We start from the raw sequence: 21,072 nt of genomic DNA on the forward strand, positions 1-21,072 counted from the left end.
CTTTTTTAATCTCATGGGTGGTGGTGCTGACCTGAGACTGCGGGAGCGCGGGCGCATGTGGGGGGAGCAGTGGCCCCCATCATCATCCGTGATGCTCTCGCCGCTGCCAAAGTGCTTGGATAAGAAGTGGAGCTCGTCCATGGTGGGCTGGAAGGGCAGCTGGTGCAGCCGCTCCTGAGAGGAGCTGGAGGACTGGGGCGAGGGAAGAGGGAAGAGGAAGGGGAGGCATGAGCAAAAGGGAGGAGGAGGAGGAAGAGGAAACAGGAATATTAAAGAGGGTGGAGATGGACGAACGGTCCCTCTCATTAATCTGCCTACTAATAGATTTGGACACCTTGTGGACACCTCGGAAGACAAATGGAGGTTTTAAATGTTAATGAAAGCGTCCAATGAGCCTCGGTTCACAGCGATCTGTCTCACGGACGGACCGTCGTCTCGCTCCATCATTTACTCGTCTCGCTCCACCCTTTACTTTGCTAACCGAAAGACCGATCACCGCCCGATCGCCGATCGATCGCAGGGGACGGACTCATTGGAAGAATGGATGGAACGGAGAAAAATGCATTCGTGTGTCGCTCCGCTATATCCTTTTAGCACATTTAGCACCACAACTCTCATTTAGTCAAGTCAAGTATTAATTCAATAAAAAGTATCCTTTGACTTCTGACTTAATATCTCCTGTGTTAACATTGGAGCATAAAGTGCTCCATCTCATGCCAGAGTCTCCCTCTTATCCACCGGCACTCATCACAAAAGATATTTAGGTTTTAGTTAACAATTTGAACTGTTTCATTACTTACAGATAACAATTTCTAGTTAACATGCACGATGGGCAGCTGATTGCAAATGTGATAAAGATCAGCATAATAAATATTGTAAAAATAAATAAATACAGTATATATATTTTTTTCAATCAAAGATACATTTCTATTTTTCTGTTGAGGCTAATTGGGTTTAGTTACTGGTTGAACTCTGTACCCCCCTAGACTGGGTGTAAGAAGTGGGTGACGTCACAGTGACATCACCCATTGGTTTGTGGACTGTGGAGCTAAATACAACCAAATGCTGAGTAAGACATTTTTAAGAAAATGAAAAAGATGCAATTATCTTCCATGAAGTTAAAACGCACTGTGAAAGGGTTAAAGTTGTAAAAAAAAATACGTACAACTCCCAGACTGGACGATGTCGTGATAGTGACCTGTCAATCACAAGGTAGCCCCGCCCTATGGAACACTCTGCTTTATTGTCTATTTCCTTCTAAATGTCACCATCGTTCACTAAACGAACATCATGCTGTATTGAATAAGACTTGAAATTAGAGACTCTGACAATAAACTCATATTTTCAATGTTTAGAGAAGTTGAGTCATTTTCTGACAGACATCTGATCAACCAGACGAGTCGCCCCCTGCTGGCCATTGGAAAGAGTGTACGTTTAAGGCAGTTCCCCATATCAGCCCTGGAGGTGCAGTACAACCAAATCACTTATTTATGTGACGGGGGGGTATTTACCGTCGAACTCGGGGTGTTGGTTCCATATCCAGAGGAAGGCAAAGACGCTAACGACCATCGGCGTCCGTCTCTGCAGAGAACACAGATGTGACATCGGTTAAAAAACTAGCTGCAAACACTTTGTCAAAGAAAACAAATACATTAAAACATGTAGAAATGACTGTAGACATGACTGTAGACATCACCCTGACCACTTGTCTCTTGTCATTTTAATGTTATTCATTAGACCAGTGACTGATATCCCATGTGGTTTCCCCCCCCAGCTTCCAGTGAGAAGACCCATTCATTCGTCTTCTGCGGGTCTCGGTCGCACGGCGGCAGGAAGCCGCATTTGATAAATGAGGGCGGTGGATTTACACCCGTCAACGCCGTCACCCGTCTCTGCCTGGAGGACGCGTTTGTTCTCGAATCTAGAGCTTCGGGGCTTTTCTTAACCTCTTCCACTACCCCCCCCCCCATTTTCGAGCAAACAACGGCTAAAATGATGTAACGAAATTAAAGAGGCAGTAGTTTCTAAACCCCTCTGACTTCATGTTTCAATGAGGTCTTTCTAGAAAGATTGCCCTTGTGATTACTTGTGAAAGTATCATAAATCCTTCAGGTCATATAGAAACAGAGCAGTGGGCCTTTAAAGTCAGTACAAATTTAAGATTTTTGTCCGCCTATAATAAAAAAGTATATTTTAGTATAAATAGCTGCCTGTGTCTGTATCTGTACAGGAAGAGTACAGTATAGGTGTGTAACTGCAGTCTGCTGGTCAGCACATACTTCTTCCACACTAAACTGGAGGAGGGGGGGCGTCATAAAAATGTATTTTTCCAAACTGTTAGCACAAAGCTGGTGGAACACTATTGTCTAAATGTAATGTTGTAAATGCGTACTAAATCCATGGTGAGAACAGATTTATACAACAACAACAACAACAACGTGTGTGAAATCAACACGTGCAGCGACCTTCTGGAGGAGGCGAACGAGAAGTGAGCCGGGTTGCTGGGAGAGAAGTTTCGCGGGCTGTCCACGGGGCTGCTTCCTGGAGGGGGAGACGTTATAAAGAGTTACGTTATCCTGTGACCACATGACCACAAAGCACACCTTAGAGCAGGGGGGTCAAACTCATGTTCACTGTGGGTCACATCAGCATCATGGCCGCCCTCAAAGGGTTGTATCTGTAACTCGGTGTAGTTGTAACTACTCCCCAGCATATTGTTAAATAAATGTCTTTGCATTTGATTATTTATTATTATTAAAATATTGTACATGCATTTATATAAATGTAAAAATATAATAATAATAATAATACATTAATTTTATAAGGCGCCTTTCAAGGCACTCAAGGTCGCCGTACAACATATTTAAAAATGGACACAATTAAAAAGCAGAACAGTTAAAAAGCAAAACAGTTAAAAAGCAGAACAGTCTGCAGCAGAGCAACCAAGAGGGGAACAGGTCAGCCATAGGCCTGCCTGAAAAGGTGAGTTTTGAGGTGAGTTTTGAATAAAGTGATAGAGTCAATGTTTCTGATGTCAGGGGAGAGAGTTCCATAGGCGAGGGGCAGAGCGGCTGAAGGCTCGTGACCCCATGGTGGACAAACGAGCTGGGGGGACAGTCAGGTTGATGGAGGAGGCAGACCTGAGAGACCGGGTGGGGATGTTGATTTGGAGGAGGTGAGACAGGTATGGAGGGGCGAGGTTGTGGATGGCCTTGAATGCATGGAGCAGGATCTTAAAGTCAATGCGGTGTTTGATGGGAAGCCAGTGGAGTTGTTGTAGAACAGAGGTGATGTGACAGATCGAAGGGGTTTTGGTGATGATGCGGGCAGCAGCGTTCTGGACCAGTTGGAGCTTATGGAGGAGTTTCTGGGGGAGACCAAAGAGGAGGGAATTGCAATAATCCAAGCGGGAGGTGACAAGAGAGTGGACCAGGATTGCGGTGCTGTTGGGTGTGAGTGAAGGCGGAGGCGGTTGATATTTCGGAGGTGGAAGTAGGCAGACCGGATGGTGGTGTTGATGTGAGTGTGGAATGACAGTGTGCTGTCAAGGACGACACCCAGACTCTTCGCCTGAGGGAGGGGAGACCGAGGAGTTGTCTATTGTAAGGGTGAAACTGGGATGCTTGGTGAGAGTGGACTTGGAGCCAATGAGGACAACCTCGGTTTTATTGCTGTTCAATTTGAGGAAGTTTGAGGTGAACCAGTCTTTGATTTCCTGTAAACAGGCACAGAGGAGGGCGGGAACGTGGAAGAGGGTTTGGAGGAAACATAGAGTTGGGTGTCGTCCGCGTAACAGTGGAATTGAATGTTATGTTTGCGGAAAATGAGTCCAAGTGGGAGGAGGTAGATAATAAACAGGATAGGACCAAGGACAGAGCCCTGGGGAACACCGGAGGAGAGGGGGGAGGGGTGTGATGTGAATGATTTTAACTGAATGAACTGAGTACGGCCAGAGAGATATGAGTGAAACCATGAAAGGGGTGTGTCTGAAATTCCAATGGAGGCTAGTCGATCAAGGAGGATGGAGGGAGATGGTGTCGGCGGCGCTCAGATCGAGGAGGATGAGGATTGATAATAGTCCAGAGTCCGCTGCCATGAGGAGGTCATTTGAGATTTTGATGAGGGCTGTTTCTGTGCTGTGACGCGAAAACCGGACTGGAACTGTTCATAGAGGTTATTGTTGGAGAGGTGAGTCTGAATCTGAGATGCCACTGTTTTTTCTAGGATTTTAGAGAGAAATGGTAGGTTGGAAATGGGACGGAGGTTATTAAAAATGTTGGGGTCTAAACCAGGTTTCTTGAGTATTGGAGTAACAGCAGCAGATTTGAGAGGTGATGGGACAGAACCAGAGGTGAGGGAGGAGTGGATGATGGCTGTTATCAGGGGTAGCAGAGAGGGGAGGGAGGTTATGACCAGGGAGGATGGGAGGGGGTCGAGTTGGCAGGTGGATGGCTTGGAAGTCTGGATGAGTTTTGATAAAACGATGGCAGAGGGGAGTTGGAAGCAGGATAGAGGTACAGAGAGGGGGGGGGGAATAAAAGTAGAAGGACAACAGGACGTATGAGGGGTCAGTTGCTGATGGATGGCAGCTATTTTAGTGTTAAAAAATGACATTAGGGAGTTACAGTGTTCAGTGGAGTAGAAGTGAGGGGGAAGGGAATCAGGGGGGCGGAATGAATTATTGACCCCTTCGGAACTATGATTACAGGATTTCTGCTGTTTGGATTTGGCGTTGCCCTGGTTTATCGGAAAATTAAGGAAACGGTGATAGCTAAAGCCCTAAGGCTGCCCGACGAAATTGGATCGATTTGAAAAATGGGAGGAAAGTGGTGGAATAGCAGGTGCGCAAATTGGATGTAGCTGCTGGCAGACCAAACAATCCCAATCTTATCTGCTCTCCCTCAACCAGAACGGGCCTTGGCCAAGGGTTACTGGAACAACAACTCCTGAAGATCGCTGAAGTGAGAACCTCTCATTCCCTTCCCCTATCCACAGACACCTGTGGTTGTTTTCTCCCAGGACCTTTCAAGGCTATCTCCATGGCAACGACCATCTTGGACTGAGAACTCTGTCTGTTGTGGCCTGGGGAGGACGACATACCAGAACACGCACACGAACTTTCAATAATACTGATTGCATTCACTACCCCTCCCCATCCCACGCCTGCTTTTCACCCCAGTGGGACGGACGGGCTGTGGCTGGCGCTATGTTGGCGCCGGACCGGCTGGCTGCTTGTCGGTGCTGGTTACCTTCTGCCCCAATGGATGGGCTTAGATCACCCAGTTGTTGGATTACCTCCTCCCCTTCCTACTCGTTGCAAGTCATGTCTAAAATGTATGTGCTTATGTGCTAAGGTGTTTTTCCTGCTCACTGTACCTCTCGGGGCATAGTCGGGGTTGGTGTTTTTTCTCGCCTTCTTCCCTCATGTTATGCTGTAATCTTTCATCCACCCTTTCTTGTAATTTCGATGCTTTTGTACCTGTACTCTGGCAAACGACAAATAAATATATCAATCAATCAATCAATCAAAAATCAATCAAAAGGGTCCTGGTGTTCCCAGCACCAGCAGTGATTTTGTTTGTAAAGTATTGTGATTTGGCTGAGGAGAGGGCATCTTTGTAGAGGAGGATGTGGGCATGGTGCATCTGTTTATGAATAGTGAGTCCGGTTTTGGTGGAAAGCCCCTCCATCTGACGTCCTGTGGCTCTCAACTGGCGGAGGTGAGGGAACCAGGGGCAGAGTGGGGAACGAGACAGTCCGGGTTTTGAGGGAAGCAAGTGAGTGCAGCATAGTATGGAGACTATCATTGTAAAGATTAGCCAGATGGTCCGAGGTGTGTGAGGGGTGATGATGGGGAAACTGTCAATGCCTGTTGTGAGGTCAGCGAGATTAATGTTTGAGATGTTGCGAGGATATGACACGTAACTGTTTGAATTTGGATAATGTTAATCTTAAATTAAATAAAATAAGCATGTGGTCGGAGATAGGAGATCGACAGCAGAACAGTTGAGGGAGTGAGACCAGAGCAACAGACCAAGTCCAAAATGTGACCTTTAGAGTGGGTGGGAAGTGAATATGTTGTAGGAGACCAAAACTATCCAAGCAAAAGTGAAGTCCTTAGTGAGGGATGATTAGTGTTGTCCATGTGAATATTCAGATCGCCCAACAGAATTATGTTGGGAGACAGTGAACAGATGTGTGTGAAGTGTGGTGAATTCATTGATGAAGTCCTTATTTGGTTTGGGTGGGCGGTAAATGTTGACTAAAACGGTTGGAGTAGGACCATTCAGTTGTAGAGCCACAGATTCGAATGTCTGGGATACTGGCAATGATACTGATGAGACCTTCCAAGTCTCGCGGTGAAGTATCGCGAGACCTCCTCCTCTTCCGGTGAGACGGGGTGTGCGGTGTAAACAAACCCAGGTGGAACAGACTCGTTCAGCTGAGAGAAGTCGTCAGGGTTTGCCACGTCTCAGTCAGGCAGAGAAAGTCCAACTTGTGGTCAAGGAGGAGGTCTTGGAGTAGTTGTCCCTTGCCTGAGAGGAACGGATGTTGAACAATCCAATGTTGACGTCGGAGTGTTGGTTGGTAGCTAACGTTAGCCGACCTGGCTAGGCTGGCTAACGTGCTGTGGTCCACCTTCCTGCGGGTGTTTCTCGGAGGGTGGCGGCGGGTTGAGGACCAGAATGAGTTAATGGCAGTGGAGTTATCGATGCGGTGGTATCGTCCGCCCGCGGTGAATGTACCTCCGGCGGGGTGGCGAGCGGTGTCCGGGAAGTGGTATAGTATGGGCGGAGGAGCAGATCGGTGGAATCTGAATTGGAGGAGCTCCGCGCTCAAGTAGTGGATCAGGGGTGAGACTGGGAGTATTACGAAGGACAGGACAGTCCACAGGAGCACAAAGCTCACAGCAAGCTTGTAGATCCACATGATCCACGGACAGATGTTCACCGAGCAGCGTAGCTGTCAGCGTTCGGGTAGGTAGGACGACAAACTCACTGTAAACACAATTCTAACTAAACTAAACGGCTTGACAGTAAGCCCAGGATAGAGACTAGTTCGCCAGAAGTAGGTGGTCTGCTGCAAACTGTGCAAAAAATCGTAGAAACTTTAAAAATATAAAACAACCGGAGAGCAGCGGCAGCTAAACGCGCCAGCGTTCACTCCCGGAAGTGTCTAATATTTGTAAATGAATCCATTTAATTCAATTATATTTATTAGAACCCACATTACTCTATCAAAGGTCAAATGCACGTTATTACATCAACTTCAAAATACCTTCAAAATAAAAGCACAGGATATTTCTTTTTCTTTTTGCGGGCCACGTAAAATGACGCGGCGGGCCGGATGTGGCCCACGGGCCTTTTTTTTCGGGTGTAAAAGGTTGTGAAATTTAATTCGATTTTTTCCTAAATCATAAAGCTGTGTCATTTATTTTTATTTTTAGCCTGATGAATGTTTAGTGGCCTTAGCTTCTCATGAATTCTGCCTCGTTCTGTGGACGATGGCGTGTGGCGTTCTGATTGGATGCGACTCAGAGCTTTTACACAGATGAATACATCAAGCCGGCTAATTTAATGGGAGCAGCCAGATTAAGGACGAGGAATAATCTGCAGACTAAACCTCTCGTCTATATATCGGATTAAGGAAACCCTAAGTGACTTCTTTTGGATGCACAAAGATGAAGATCTATCAGCATCATTGTTATGGATTCTTTGTTTTCTTTTATCCAACAGTTCACCGTTAAATAAAGGATAGTTTTACATTTCGGGACATTTGCTTGTTCACTCTCTTGCCGACAGAAGTTTGACACCGGTCTCATACGGCCTTATCATAAATTAGCATAGTTTAGCATAACATAGCTTAGCATAGCACAAAGACTGGAAACAGGATGGAAAAGTTAGCGACTAGAAACGGAGGTGCAAAAATACCACATAATAAATAAATAATAATAAGATATAATACTTTAATAAGAGAGCTTTAGAGGTGTTGGTAGACGTATTATGTATTTTATATATATTCCCATCTGACTCATGGCAAGAAAAAAAATAAAAATGTCTTGCTTTTACATTTCAGCTAAAAGACCCAATAAAGAGAACGGCCCCGCCGAGGCAGAAATAAATAAGTTATATGACCCCTTTTATTCAGGGGGATGAAATGTTTTTCTTTAAAATAATACTCTGGAATCTAAGGGATGATAATAAAAAAAATGAAAAAGAGTTTTGCCCGTCTCCCGTTAATAGACAAGGTCACGACAAGGTCAAGACAGCTCCTCTACGTACCGAGGTGCCCGGGGAGGGGAAGAGGAGAGTGTGGGCGAGGCAGCGTGGGAGAGGTGGTGGTCAGGATCAGACTTTTCCTGTTGCTCGTACGGCAACTGTGGAGAGAAAAAGAGAGAGAGAGAGAGAGTGAGAGAGAGATATATATAGAGAGAGAGAGAGAGAGAGAGAGCATGTAAACGCGGGAAGACACTGCAGCGGAGTCACGGGGCCGGCGCTGTGTTTGCATGCTGTGTCATGTGTGTCGGCGCGTCGCACAGCGGGCGACAACGAGAATTAAATGTCCTCAGTCATCCATCCTGCCTGCCTCCGCTCGCCCAGATAAGAAGAGGGGAGAGAGAGAGAGAGAGATGAGAGGAGGTCAAATTAAAACACGGTAGTGGCGACGAGAGAGAGGGAGAGAAGACAGGATGGATGAGAAAATGGACATTCCAATTGTTTAATGATGTTTCGGGCACTTAAAGGGTACCTGTAGTGCAAATCACTATGTAGCCAGAGCAAAAGATAATGTGTTTCTAAAGGTTATTCATGCACTGACGGTCCAGTATTCAATAACAATACGTAGTTTAGGCTGTTCAAAGTGCTCAAATCCGACATGCGACATTGCACTGGAGCTTGAATATGTCGCGGGTGGTGTGACGTCGGAACGTTGATAGAGCGACAGCCAGCCACAGCGGATGTGTTCAGATACCAATATAAACAACGTCGAGCGCTCGCAAACAAATGCTGAGAGATTGAGAATATGGACGATGAAAGATTGTCTGATTCAGCAACTGGATACTTGTTTGAACCTTTAAAAGCAGACTATCCCCATTTAGTGAATTGTGACAGCGATGATAGCGATGATTCTGATGAAGTTGATGCCGAAAGACCGCCGGTCCAGATGCTTCACCGTGCGGACCGTGCACGCAAGTCGGCGGACGTTTGGTGCAGTTGTGGGAAATGTGTGCCACAAAAAACAGACAGAGAGTGCATTTGTTGTAAAGAGCACAAACTTATGTCCGATGATATAGTGTCATTAGACCTCATCTGCTTCACACAAAAGAGTGAGCTTGATAGCTACATCGCGCATAAGCCAGCGCTGGAGATGTCTTTCATTGATGCAATGATCGGCCGACATGTTCGGGGGCCTGCACCCGAGGGACAACTGTCAAATCGGTAAGTTTGCCAGTTGCTTCATGTCGGCTAATTTGCGATCACCAGAGTTGGTGTGATTATTACTAATATTCGCGTGTAGAAGTGGCTCCGGATTGGCTGAATTCCTTTCAACGTTCCTACGTCATAGTTAGCTTTGAGCTGGAGTAAATAACTAGCAAAATGGCTGCGCCCGGATTCGGAATTTTGACAAATAAATGTAAATCCTCGGGCTATGCGTGACTTGTTGACAATAGCAGCGGGGTAAATATGATTTATTTGATGCGCCGAATGGATGTAGCACGTTGCTGTTTTGCACTACAGGTACCCTTTAATAGCATGCACACACACATTCATATGGAACACACAACCAGTGTGTGTCCCGTATGCAGGAAACCGAGGGAGCCTCGTTGTCTTCTTCACCCCCTTTGATTTCCTCACAACATTTATTGTGTGTGCGGCAAAATTCAAACAGCTGGGAACAAAAAGGGAACAAATGTGTCTCTCTCTCTCTCTGACAAGGTCACTTGGGTTCAGATGCGAGCAGGACGTATTAACACACACACACACACACACGCACGCGTACACACACACACACATGCACACACAGGTGTTTATATATTCATATGGCGCTTCTCATCGATCGGATTATGAACGATGACTGCCACGACTGATCCGCACACACACACGCACGCGTACACACACACACATGCGCCGGAGGTGTTTTATACAAATATCTTCGGCGCTTCTCATCGGGATTGCCACAAGACACAGACAGTGAGCTGCATCTCTTTTATGACGGTGGAATCCAGCGGAGAATACAAACATTAAGGAATTGCCGCATCGAATCAACTCCACCCCCGTCAAAGAATTGCTCCGTGACTCACGATTAACAACGAGAAGTCCACATGAAAATAAAGTTTAGTCCGAAGAACGACGACAACGAGAAAAAGAAAACTCTGGACACAAATCTGAACGGTTCTCCCTCTTAACCCTTGTGTTGCCTTCGGGTCATTTTGCTCGAAATCAATATACACCCCCCGCCTTAGATTAATTTGACCCCATTCAATGTTTAATGTCGGTGTTTCGGTAGTCAACAAAAAAACAACATAAAAAGTGCTTCACACTTAAACTTGGAAAAATATATTAATAATAATTTTTTCAGGGTTTTAATTGCTGGCGCTAAATTGAAACCAAAGGGTAAAATATGTAAATAAATATGAAGGTAACAGGAGGGTGAAATTGAAATGACCCAAAGGATGACCAGGCATACACAGCTGCTGGCCAGCAGCCATCTTGAATCCCGCCTTTTTTCAAGCGCTCACATCACACAGCTGGTGCCACTGAACCAATCCCAGTAAGTTCCCGAAACCGAGCCGGCTCCATCGGTTTTCATTATCACCCGCTCGATCCGATCTCTTACGGGCCTTATTGACATCGATCACGTGCCAATAAGTCGGATTTTAACGGGCAGGTCCGATAAAGCGTTGTCGGGCCATTTCACGCGTTTTCCAAACTGGATCAATGGAACCTCGACGTCGTCCTTCAACCTCAAGACGTTCCTGTCTGGAGCGGCACTAATCTCTCGCCCGTTAGGCGGACGCTCCGCCAGCTGATCTCGGGGACGTCCCGCCACCCGACGGGGACGGGTTTCTTCTTTTTATGACATCGCATCGCTGGCCTTCATTTCTTTACAGAAGGATGTAGAGAGAGAGAAAAGAGAGAGAGAGAGAGAGAGAGTCGGCACTATTCTTGGTTAATGGATTCTCAGCGCCGCGGGAAATCAATGGTGTCTGGCTGTAAACACAGAGACACACAGCGCCTGGCCTTGACCCCATAACGTGGGGTATGAACATGTAGCCGCTAAACCGCCACGTATCCAGAGTGACCGCCCTGGGCCTGTTTCTCACTCGATGGCCGATTAAGAAGGAGGGAGGGTTAGAGGGAGGGAGGGAGGTGTGGAGGTCGAAAAGAGGAGGTGTGGCAAAGACATAGGGCGATGACCCGTAGGGAAAAGGGCTGAGTGCAAAAAAACTAAGATTAGAGATGGAGGTTGAAAGGCGCCCTCAGCGGTGCTCATCACCCACACAGGCGCAAAGGTAACACACACACACACACACACACACACACACACACACACACACCATCAAGGGCATACACAGGAGCACGCGGGGGAGTATTGCCGTTCACCAGGAGGTGGCACGGCCCTGACAGCCAGACACACCGGAGCCTTCGTGCCCCTCTAGGAACATGTCACGCCCTGGTGGGCCATTACTTCAATACTGATCAAACCGAGTCGGCCACTCGCATGAAACGTAGCCGCGGTGCAGCAAAGTCAAACAGAACGTAGATCTGAGGCACGGAGGAGGAGGAGGAGGAGGAGAGGGCCACGGTGATGGATAAGTGATCACTTCAAAGAGAAGAAGAGAGCGAGGCAGAGAGCTGCTTGATGAGGAGGTTGGTTGTGTTTACCTCTTCGGCACGAGAGGGTGAACGAATGGGAGCGCTGGAAATAATGGCGAGCATTAGTCACGGGTACGGTGGCGGAAGAGAGGAAAAGGGACGCCGGAAAATTGTGATGAAAGATGATGCTGGGGATGATAATAATGAACCGTTTCACTATAACCCAGAAACATTATTTGGAAAATGTAAATACGCTGAAAGGAGAGTAGCGCTGGTAAAAGAGTCGCACACCATGACCTCATGTTCCTCAGCTCTTTGGGGGTCCCAAACATCCAGAAAGCACTTCAGTCTGGATGAAAGGCCCTCTTTGCTTTGCGTCTCAGTCGGGCGGGGGGGATCACACACCGGCTGACAGCAGCGATATCTATCAACGGGTAAATGTAGAAGCCTGGTCCTCAAAAGTGTTTCCCTGTAAGAGCGGGAGGAGGAGGATCAAACAGAATGGGAGTCTCTAAGAGGAAGAGACGGGGCCCTTCACTGGAAGCTAATAGGGGATGTAGCCTTAAGCTGGTGTGTATGGGACCCCGGGCTCCATCGGGGGGGAAAAGCTGCAGCACTTAGGAGAGACTCCGAGGTCGGACTCAGGTGTCCTGGTCTCCCGCTGACCCCCTTTTGGTTTTCGCACATAATTGGTGAAGTGAAGAGTAAAGGCTTATTTAGTTACAGCGGAGGGAGTTTAAGACTCGCACGGTGCACCTGAGCCGGAGCACCCCGAGGGACACACACACACACTCACACGCACATGCACACACACACATATTTTTTTAAACAGAAGTCCTGTGAAAGGAGTGTTACAGTAAATATGCTATAGGGTAAAAAGCAAAACAACAATAACAGTCAGACGCCTTGATGATCCATGCAATAGACATGTTGTACTGAATAAACTATACTATTATGTATGAGAAGGAAATATATTTGATCAGACTAACATAACCTAATTGAGCTGCTTTGCTTATACTTACATACAGACCAGAGTGTTACTGGTCATTCAATTTCCTGGATAATTGGGCCACTATAATTTTTCGTAGATGGATTTTGTGTCCATAATACATGAATATTAATAATTATTGATAAAATGAAGTAACACAGTGATATTTCATTTTTCCATATTTCTGTTTTCCTGTCAAGATGGGGTGCTGAGTGACATTAATGAGAAATAAAATGAACTTTTTTGAAAATAGCAAACGGCTTCAATGAAACAAAGAGTGAACATTTTAAAGGGGTCTGTATACTTTCCGTACCCACTGTGTAGTCACACCAACATCCTGATAAACTTACTCGGTACACGCCTCGTACGCAGACACGCGAACGAGACCTAACGCTAAACAGAAATGCCGTAAACACACTGATAACGCATGTGTTTACGGTTAAAATAAGCTCTTGCATTAACTAAAGTATGAAGAAGAATAACAAAAAGAGGAGGGAGAGAAAAGACACGTTCTTGGAGCTGTATTGAATTTTTCCGATAATATAGCGTTTCTAATGACACGGGGCTATTTTAGAACCTAGCCGAAAGAAATATTCCGGTAAATCTGCTTTTAATGCGGTTACCCAAAGCATTCATGCTTTATAAATATTAGAATACATTCGGCATGGTTGGACTTTAAAAGTGGAAAGCAAACTTTGAGTTATGGTATTGGGGGGGTGGTTGAGTCACGCAGACCTGGCAACCCCTACGCAAGACAACGCTGCCAACGTTAGCCGAAACTATGACAGCATCCAGGCCCGGCTACCACGGAGCTGGGGAAATAAGTACACAGTGGACGTGCTACTGCCGAACAGGGTTGTTGTTACCCGAAAAACTGAAGGAGTTGGTGGTGAAGAGGACGAACACACTGTTTTATGACTTCTTTACACCTTCGGTTCTGGTGTTTCTGGTTTTGGGAAGGCCCAAAAAAACTAAAAAAATTCAATTAGCCCTTGAAACTCTTTGAATAGTTAACATCACTCGTACTACATGCACCTGCCGCATCTTGCACCGGCGTCGGCGATGTGGAGAATTCAGCTGGACAGAACTGCGTAGAGAAGGTTGAGGAATGTTTCTGATTGAAATCGACAGTTTCCCTCTAAAAAAAATATATTTTAAAACACAAAAATTGAAGAAAGTTTCCATCTTCCCTGCCTGGGTGTCCCTGGTGTAACAGAAGCCGGCCGAATCCCTGATCAGCGGTGTGGGCGGGCGGGGGGGTGATGTCACGCTGAGAGACTCAGCGTGACATCCATTACCACCGACGTCGAAAGATGAAGAGCCCCCCCCCCCCTCCTCCTCGCGAATGCTCTTGAAAATCAGCACAAACGTTCAGGCTGTTGACATTAGCGCGATGGAAAGCATCCATTAAAATCACAGGAGGGCAAACTAGTGCTCAAGTCATGTATCCCCGCAGAGAAGCCCGTCTGCAACTCGCCGCTCTGTCTGACTCTCCTTTGGCTCGTGCGGTGATTGACGGACCGCGTCACGGGCGGGTCTGCTGCAAATGTCTCAATGATGACTCATCACTTTCACAATAACGTGACGTTGCATCCACAAACCCAAGAGAAACGCCATGCGGCCACCGATCCATCTCAATCTCGAGGTTTCCGCCCGAGCCTCAATTTGCCGAGATATTTACCGATCACTGTTATTACCTGGGTGTTAACATCGAATGCATGAATATCAGTTTAGGGGGAATCTGACTGGTTAGCTGCATCGGATACCAGGAGACGACAGTCACGAAATACCACGGTATCCGAAATTACAGTGGAATCTCTTCCAAACACATCTTCCTACACAAAGGCTCTGGATTATATATCGAGACCAAGAGTCTACAACCACGCAGGTGTATTGTTTACCTTGTTCGCCAACACACAAAGTTCAGTCGAAGCTGAAAAGGTTGTTGAGATATTTCCGTCCGGACCCGGAGACCCGGACTGTAATTACCTTTACGACGGATCAGGTGGGTTCAAGTGCTTTCACGTTAAATTGATTCACAATGCGTAGTCGATTGAAGCCTCAATTCCTTTATGTGTGCTCTACTGACCAAGAAAGCTCTTCCTACATGTACCAGAATGCATTGCACGCCAGCTACTGACACCCAGATCCCTCCAAACAAAACACAAACGCGTCCTCTACTCGTACTGTTGCCCTTTCTAAAATGTTGGGCTGTTTGAAACGTGGCTAGTTTGCAGTAGAAGCAAAAAGAAACGAGGAAGTTCTGCATCTGTTTTTTTAAACTGCAGCACGCTAACCAGAAGCCCAGATTCGTACGTCCACGCTCGGATAGCAGCGCGTGGATCTTCCGGATGATTTTTTGTCACATTCTCGCTCAGCGTCAAACGACAAGGAATGCCCGCCTTGAAGCGTATATATCACGCAGCTTCAGCAGATTCTGCGATGTACTCGTTGCGGCGTTTGCTGAAACTTTATACTTGAAACCGTTACCCGTAACCGCCTTCTGTATCACACCGAAGAATCACTCGGACTCTCCACATTCAGCAGAACGGAGCCGACATCCGAAACCACGCTCGGCACACGGCAACCTCAGTACAGTCACACTGTCAATACGAGGCACTTTGTAATGTATACTGCACTGTAGACTAGCAGAGAGGGAGAGAGAGAGAGGACTGAGGGATGGAGCTAGAGAGAGAGAGAGGGTGTGTGTGTGTGGGGGGGGGGGGGATGCACAAACAGGAAGCCAGTGTGACCACACCTCACACCTCAGAGGAGCCGCAGCATCACTCCTCTTGTTGTCGTAAAACATGCTGCCCGCCGAGGTACAGAGACGGCAACGCAAGCGGTCAGGTGTGCCGATGTCTGGGCAAGTGTGGGCAAGAGGAGAGGAGAGGGAGAGAGAGAGAGGGAGAGAGGGAGAGAGAGAGGGTGAGTCCGTCCTTTAGAGAGGAACAACAAAAGGCGGTGGTTTTGGTACAGAGTGTAATTGTGTGACTTGTTCGCGGCGGTTTTTCTTCGCTCTCGATGTCGGTGCACTGAAAGGCAACCTGACGAGGAGTTAAAAGCTTTTGGCCTACGGACACGGCGAGAGAAAAGGGAGAGCGAGGGAGAGAGAGAGCGAAGACACGATTTAGGGACAAGGTCATGTGGACCGTTGCATAACTGGAAAAGAAGATGTCGAATGAAGCCGACGTTAAAGAAGCCGAACTGATGGCGATGTATGCCACAAACACACACACACACACCTACACGCACACGCACACACACACACGCTTCCAACTCCACCGGGCTGGTCTATAATGGATGGTGGGCTCGTAGCGTCCTGCGGAGGGAGATAGAGAAGGGCCGAGTCCAAACAGAAACCGTCTCAAGAGAGAGAGACGTAGAGCGGAGCATGATGGGTAATATTTAAAGTATTGTTGGAGTGTGAAAGACGAAAGTGCGATGGCGGAGGAGGAGGAGGAGCGGGGGGGCACAACGAAGAGCAGGTCTACTGCTTCATTTCGTGTCTTACCCATGATGACTTGGGCCGAGGTGTGTGTGTGTGTGTGTGGGGGGGGGGGCAGCATAGAGAATATGGAATGGGGAAATGGGAACCAGGTAGACACACACTCACACACACACACACACACACACTTATTGTTGATCATTATAATAAAAAACAACCTTATAGGAGAAGCATTAACATGCTATGGGTAGTGTTAGTTCTCACTTCAGAATAACCTGTTGGCCATATACGATGAAACATCTCTTCTTCACTTCGATGCCGCTCTCATGCTCGTACACTAGATATGAAGCAGGTTAGCTTAGCTTAGCATAAAGACTGGAAACAGTCCAAAGCTCTGTCCAAAGAAAATCCTCCGACATGTATTAACACCTAAAGGTTCACTAATTAACACATTATAAATATTACTAAAACTTGTATTCATTGATTTTGCCTTTAGACAACTTGCCCTGGTCAATATTCATTCTATTTTAAATCTGTTTTGGGTGTCCAGCAACGCACGAGGGAAGCATGCGACTCTGAGATGTTCACCAGCATGCGACTAACTGGATCGAGCTGCAGCCGTGATGAGAGCCGTAAGACTCAACTACAACACTGACCGTGTTTACATGCATTCGAATAACTGGCTTAGTCGGACTGAAATCGAATTATCCGTTTCATGTAAACACCTTTGTTCGACTATGTGCGGTCCGACTACGATCCGATTAACACCCCTGGATAACTCGATCAGATCCGGTTGATAATTCGACTATCGCGGCATGTAACGGTGAATTGGATTAGGAACTGGACTTTGCATCTTTGCGCATGCTTGAGATCCCGCCGCCCTCCTCCCCCTCCCTCCCATGTCGTGACCCGGAAGTCGAAAGAGACGATAAGTTGTCACTGCCGGGAGAAAACAAACAACGCTGTGGAGAACACAAGAGCCACCACACATTTCTGGACCGAAGAGCAGACAGAATTTATGCTTAATGTATTGAAGGAGTTGAACATACTAAAGTTCATGGTTATTTCTCGAAATGTTGATGTTGTTGTTGTTGGTTGTTGTTGGTAGTGGTGAAGAGGTCAAGCGGAAATGGCTGTGTCACCACGAGTTGTAATGAAAACAGCGCCACCTATCGTATCGGATATGACATGCTTTCGGCCAATGATTCGAATTACTCACTGCCATGTATATTGGGATAATAGCTGATCCCCCAAAAGATAGCATAGTCCAACTAAAGCAAGATTCAAATGATACCATCATGTAAACGCACTGATTGACGTGGGGAACTGCAGAGTCACGTCACAGTTCTCCGTGGGTTCATTCCTACGAGTCATTTCATCTATCATTTCGATCATTGAAGTAAAACTACCAAGAGTATTGACACAAAGTTGTACCTGAAGTATCAACAGTGCTCATTTTGCAGCCCCGGTGTTAATACACTGGATTATTATCACTGATGGAGGGCTCCACAGTATTTGAAAAGGTAGCGGATGAAGGTGAAGCTACTATTAACTACTATTTTTACTGTTCTTAATCTATACAACTAGAACATCACAATCTGCAAAGTAACTACAAACTACAGTTGTACAAATAAATAAAGTACAATATTTCCCTGTTTCTCTGCGTCAAGTGAAAGTTCTGTGGTAGCCTTTTAAATTCTTCCAGTCTCCTGCGGGTCGTATGTTTGACTGACTGTGTGTGTGATCGACTGTCTCACTGCATTGTGTTTTTGTTTTTCAGCTGTGCGTCTGGTTTTGTACTTTCTTTTCTAGACTTTAGCCCGTGGGTTGACGGGAGCTGATTGACAATACACTGATGACAACCATTGTGTCAGAGGGAGATAGAAAGCAGAGCCGGAGGGGAGCCAGAGGGGGGGATTTATAAAACAGGGTTATGTGGAGCAGAGTCAAGAGGCACCGGGGTGGAAACGAGAGCGGAATGGAAACAGATTAATAACCCGGCGATAAGAAGAAGAGAAGCGGGGAGATAAAGACGAGTAACTGAGCGACTGGGAAAGGCAGAAGGGCTTTCAGTACCGCGGACGGCCTCCAGAGCCCCCGGCCGGCTTTAATAAGTCACCGACAGACTCCCAGCATCTCTCCAGCCGACCCCCCCCCCCCCCTCTCTCATTCACACGAGGACGACACACTTCACACCACAAGCACCGCTGAAGCCTCCTCAGAGCGCTTCAAAGCACAACATGTAAATCATGATCAGCAGCGTCCCTTGGTGTGATTGTTTTTTTCCTCCTCCTCCACCCGAGAGACGGGGGGAGGGGTGAACGAGGGTAACACTCACCTGCTGTTCTTGCGAGGCAGAGGCAAATCCTTCTGGAAGAAAGACGAGAAGAAAAGAAGAGGGAGATCAGGTACCGAATAAAAAAAAATAAAAAAATCAAACATGCCATTTAATCATTATTTCGTATTATTATCATCTTTATTTAAAAGGGACTATGTACAGTTAAAACTAGTGCTGTGAAAAATAACGCGTTAGCTCAGATAATTAAATTACAGGTTTAACTAGTTTTTTTTTTTTTTTTACGCATGCGCAGAATGAGCTTCCAATCCGTCTGTTGTTGGTCGTCTCTCCAGCAGCATGTCATTCTGTCTCTACGTGTCGCGTTAACACGACTCCGATCTCCGTCTCGCGCGCCGCAGAGCTTGGATACCGGCGTGTGCGCGCACATCGGGACAAAAAAAAGTCACTTGCATGTCATGATTAATCCACAGAAACCTGTGATTAACCTGATTACAAATTTTAATCGTTTCACAGCCCTAGTTAAAACATAAATGTCGCCTTTTGATGCACTGAACCATAAAAAACATATTACCATAACGAAGAGTACAGGATAAGACACACGACAACAGTTCATGTGGTAAGAAGAACACAAAATACACACAATGTGAAGCTACAGTACAGCACATTAAAATAAGTAATAGCTACTATTAGTAAGTAATAATAAGCATTTTCCTTCTAAATTTGGAGGTTTTTTCATGAAACAGGATGTTGGGATTTGCCAAAAGAAAAACGAAAGAAGGAATAAATAATTTATCAGGTGGAGAAAGAAAAAGTAGTTATTGGTGAAATAAATCTGCCAACGTGATAGCGTTGTCTCTGATAGCGTTGTCTCTGATAGCGTTGTCTGCGATAGCATTGTCTGCAATAGCATTGTGTTGATAGCGTTGTCTGCGATAGCATTGTGTTGATAGCATTGTGTTGATAGCGTTGTCTGTGATAGCGTTGTCTGTGATAGCGTTGTGTTGATAGCGTTGTCTGTGATAGCGTTGTCTGTGATAGCGTTGTGTTGATAGCGTTGTCTGCGATAGCATTGTGTTGATAGCGTTGTCTGTGATAGCGTTGTCTGTGATAGCGTTGTGTTGATAGCGTTGTCTGCGATAGCATTGTGTTGATAGCGTTGTCTGCGATAGTGTTGTGTTGATAGCGTTGTCTGCGATAGCATTGTGTTGATAGCGTTGTCTGCGATAGTGTTGTGTTGATAGCGTTGTCTGTGATAGCATTGTGTTGATAGCGTTGTCTGTGATAGCGTTGTCTGCGATAGCGTTGTGTTGATAGCGTTGTCTGCGATAGCATTGTGTTGATAGCGTTGTCTGCGATAGCATTGTGTTGATAGCGTTGTCTGCGATAGTGTTGTGTTGATAGCGTTGTCTGCGATAGCATTGTGTTGATAGCGTTGTCTGCAATAGCATTGTGTTGATAGCGTTGTCTGCGATAGCATTGTGTTGATAGCGTTGTCTGTGATAGCGTTGTCTGTGATAGCGTTGTGTTGATAGCGTTGTCTGCAATAGCATTGTGTTGATAGCGTTGTCTGCGATAGCATTGTGTTGATAGCGTTGTCTGCAATAGCATTGTGTTGATAGCGTTGTCTGCGATAGCATTGTGTTGATAGCGTTGTCTGCGATAGCATTGTGTTGATAGCGTTGTCTGTGATAGCGTTGTCTGTGATAGCGTTGTGTTGATAGCGTTGTCTGCGATAGTGTTGTGTTGATAGCGTTGTCTGCGATAGCATTGTGTTGATAGCGTTGTCTGCGATAGCATTGTGTTGATAGCGTTGTCTGCAATAGCATTGTGTTGATAGCGTTGTCTGCGATAGCGTTGTGTTGATAGCGTTGTCTGCGATAGCGTTGTCTGCAATAGCGTTGTGTTGATAGCGTTCTCTGTGATAGCATTGTCTGCAATAGCATTGTGTTGATAGCGTTGTCTGTGATAGCGTTATGTTCGCCTAAACCCCTTCAAGAGGGCGTTTGATTGAAACCCAGAAAGCTGGATACATTCAAAAGACAGAGATACAAACATTAACCCCTCTAAGAACTTAACGTTAGCTAACTAGATGCAGAGGATGAAATCAGACGGTCCTCCTTGTCGGCCTGGTTTTGTGTATTTCAAGCTAGTCACGGTTAGTTGTTGTTTACTAGTGACACTCGTTACTGAGAGGTTGGAAAGAGGTATGAGTCTTTAAAACATTAGGTTACAAAAACACCTGTGGAGCTAACATAACTAACGTGAGCCCTTCTATGCCAGACACTGAAGCTACATGAACAGTGGTGTTCCTTCATTTCATTGACCAATGGGGGGGGCTTATTGGGGGGTCAGAACCCGGGGCCCTTGGAGGCCCGGGGTGAAGAAGTTTCCCAGCTGGTAAAAATGCAAACTGCATTTACACAACATACTTGGATTACATTTTTTAAAACCAATGAAGGCTGTTAGTTTCTACCATTTTCTACCATTTGAGGCGGGACACCGCCCTCTCTCTCTTTTCTAT

At 46.3% G+C, this 21,072-nt stretch overlaps 1 protein-coding gene across 2 annotated transcripts in view; it reads right to left on the reverse strand.

Moving 5' to 3' along the window:
- Positions 1–21,072, reverse strand: part of LOC130188302 (microtubule-associated serine/threonine-protein kinase 1-like) — a 50,209-nt gene that overhangs the window by 19,990 nt on the left and 9,147 nt on the right. Inside the window, exons 2-6 of one of the 2 annotated variants that reach the window (XM_056406585.1) lie at positions 18,591–18,619; positions 8,283–8,377; positions 2,466–2,541; positions 1,512–1,581; positions 32–192 (exon numbers count right to left, since the gene is read on the reverse strand). In XM_056406585.1, the coding sequence (XP_056262560.1) occupies positions 32–192; positions 1,512–1,581; positions 2,466–2,541; positions 8,283–8,377; positions 18,591–18,619 (431 nt within the window). Of the gene's footprint in view, positions 1–31; positions 193–1,511; positions 1,582–2,465; positions 2,542–8,282; positions 8,378–18,590; positions 18,623–21,072 lie in introns of both variants that reach the window. The other variant, XM_056406584.1, reaches the window with a different exon arrangement.

This window comes from Pseudoliparis swirei, chromosome 23 (genome assembly GCF_029220125.1).
Source record: "Pseudoliparis swirei isolate HS2019 ecotype Mariana Trench chromosome 23, NWPU_hadal_v1, whole genome shotgun sequence".
NCBI classification, from domain to species: Eukaryota; Metazoa; Chordata; class Actinopteri; order Perciformes; family Liparidae; genus Pseudoliparis; species Pseudoliparis swirei.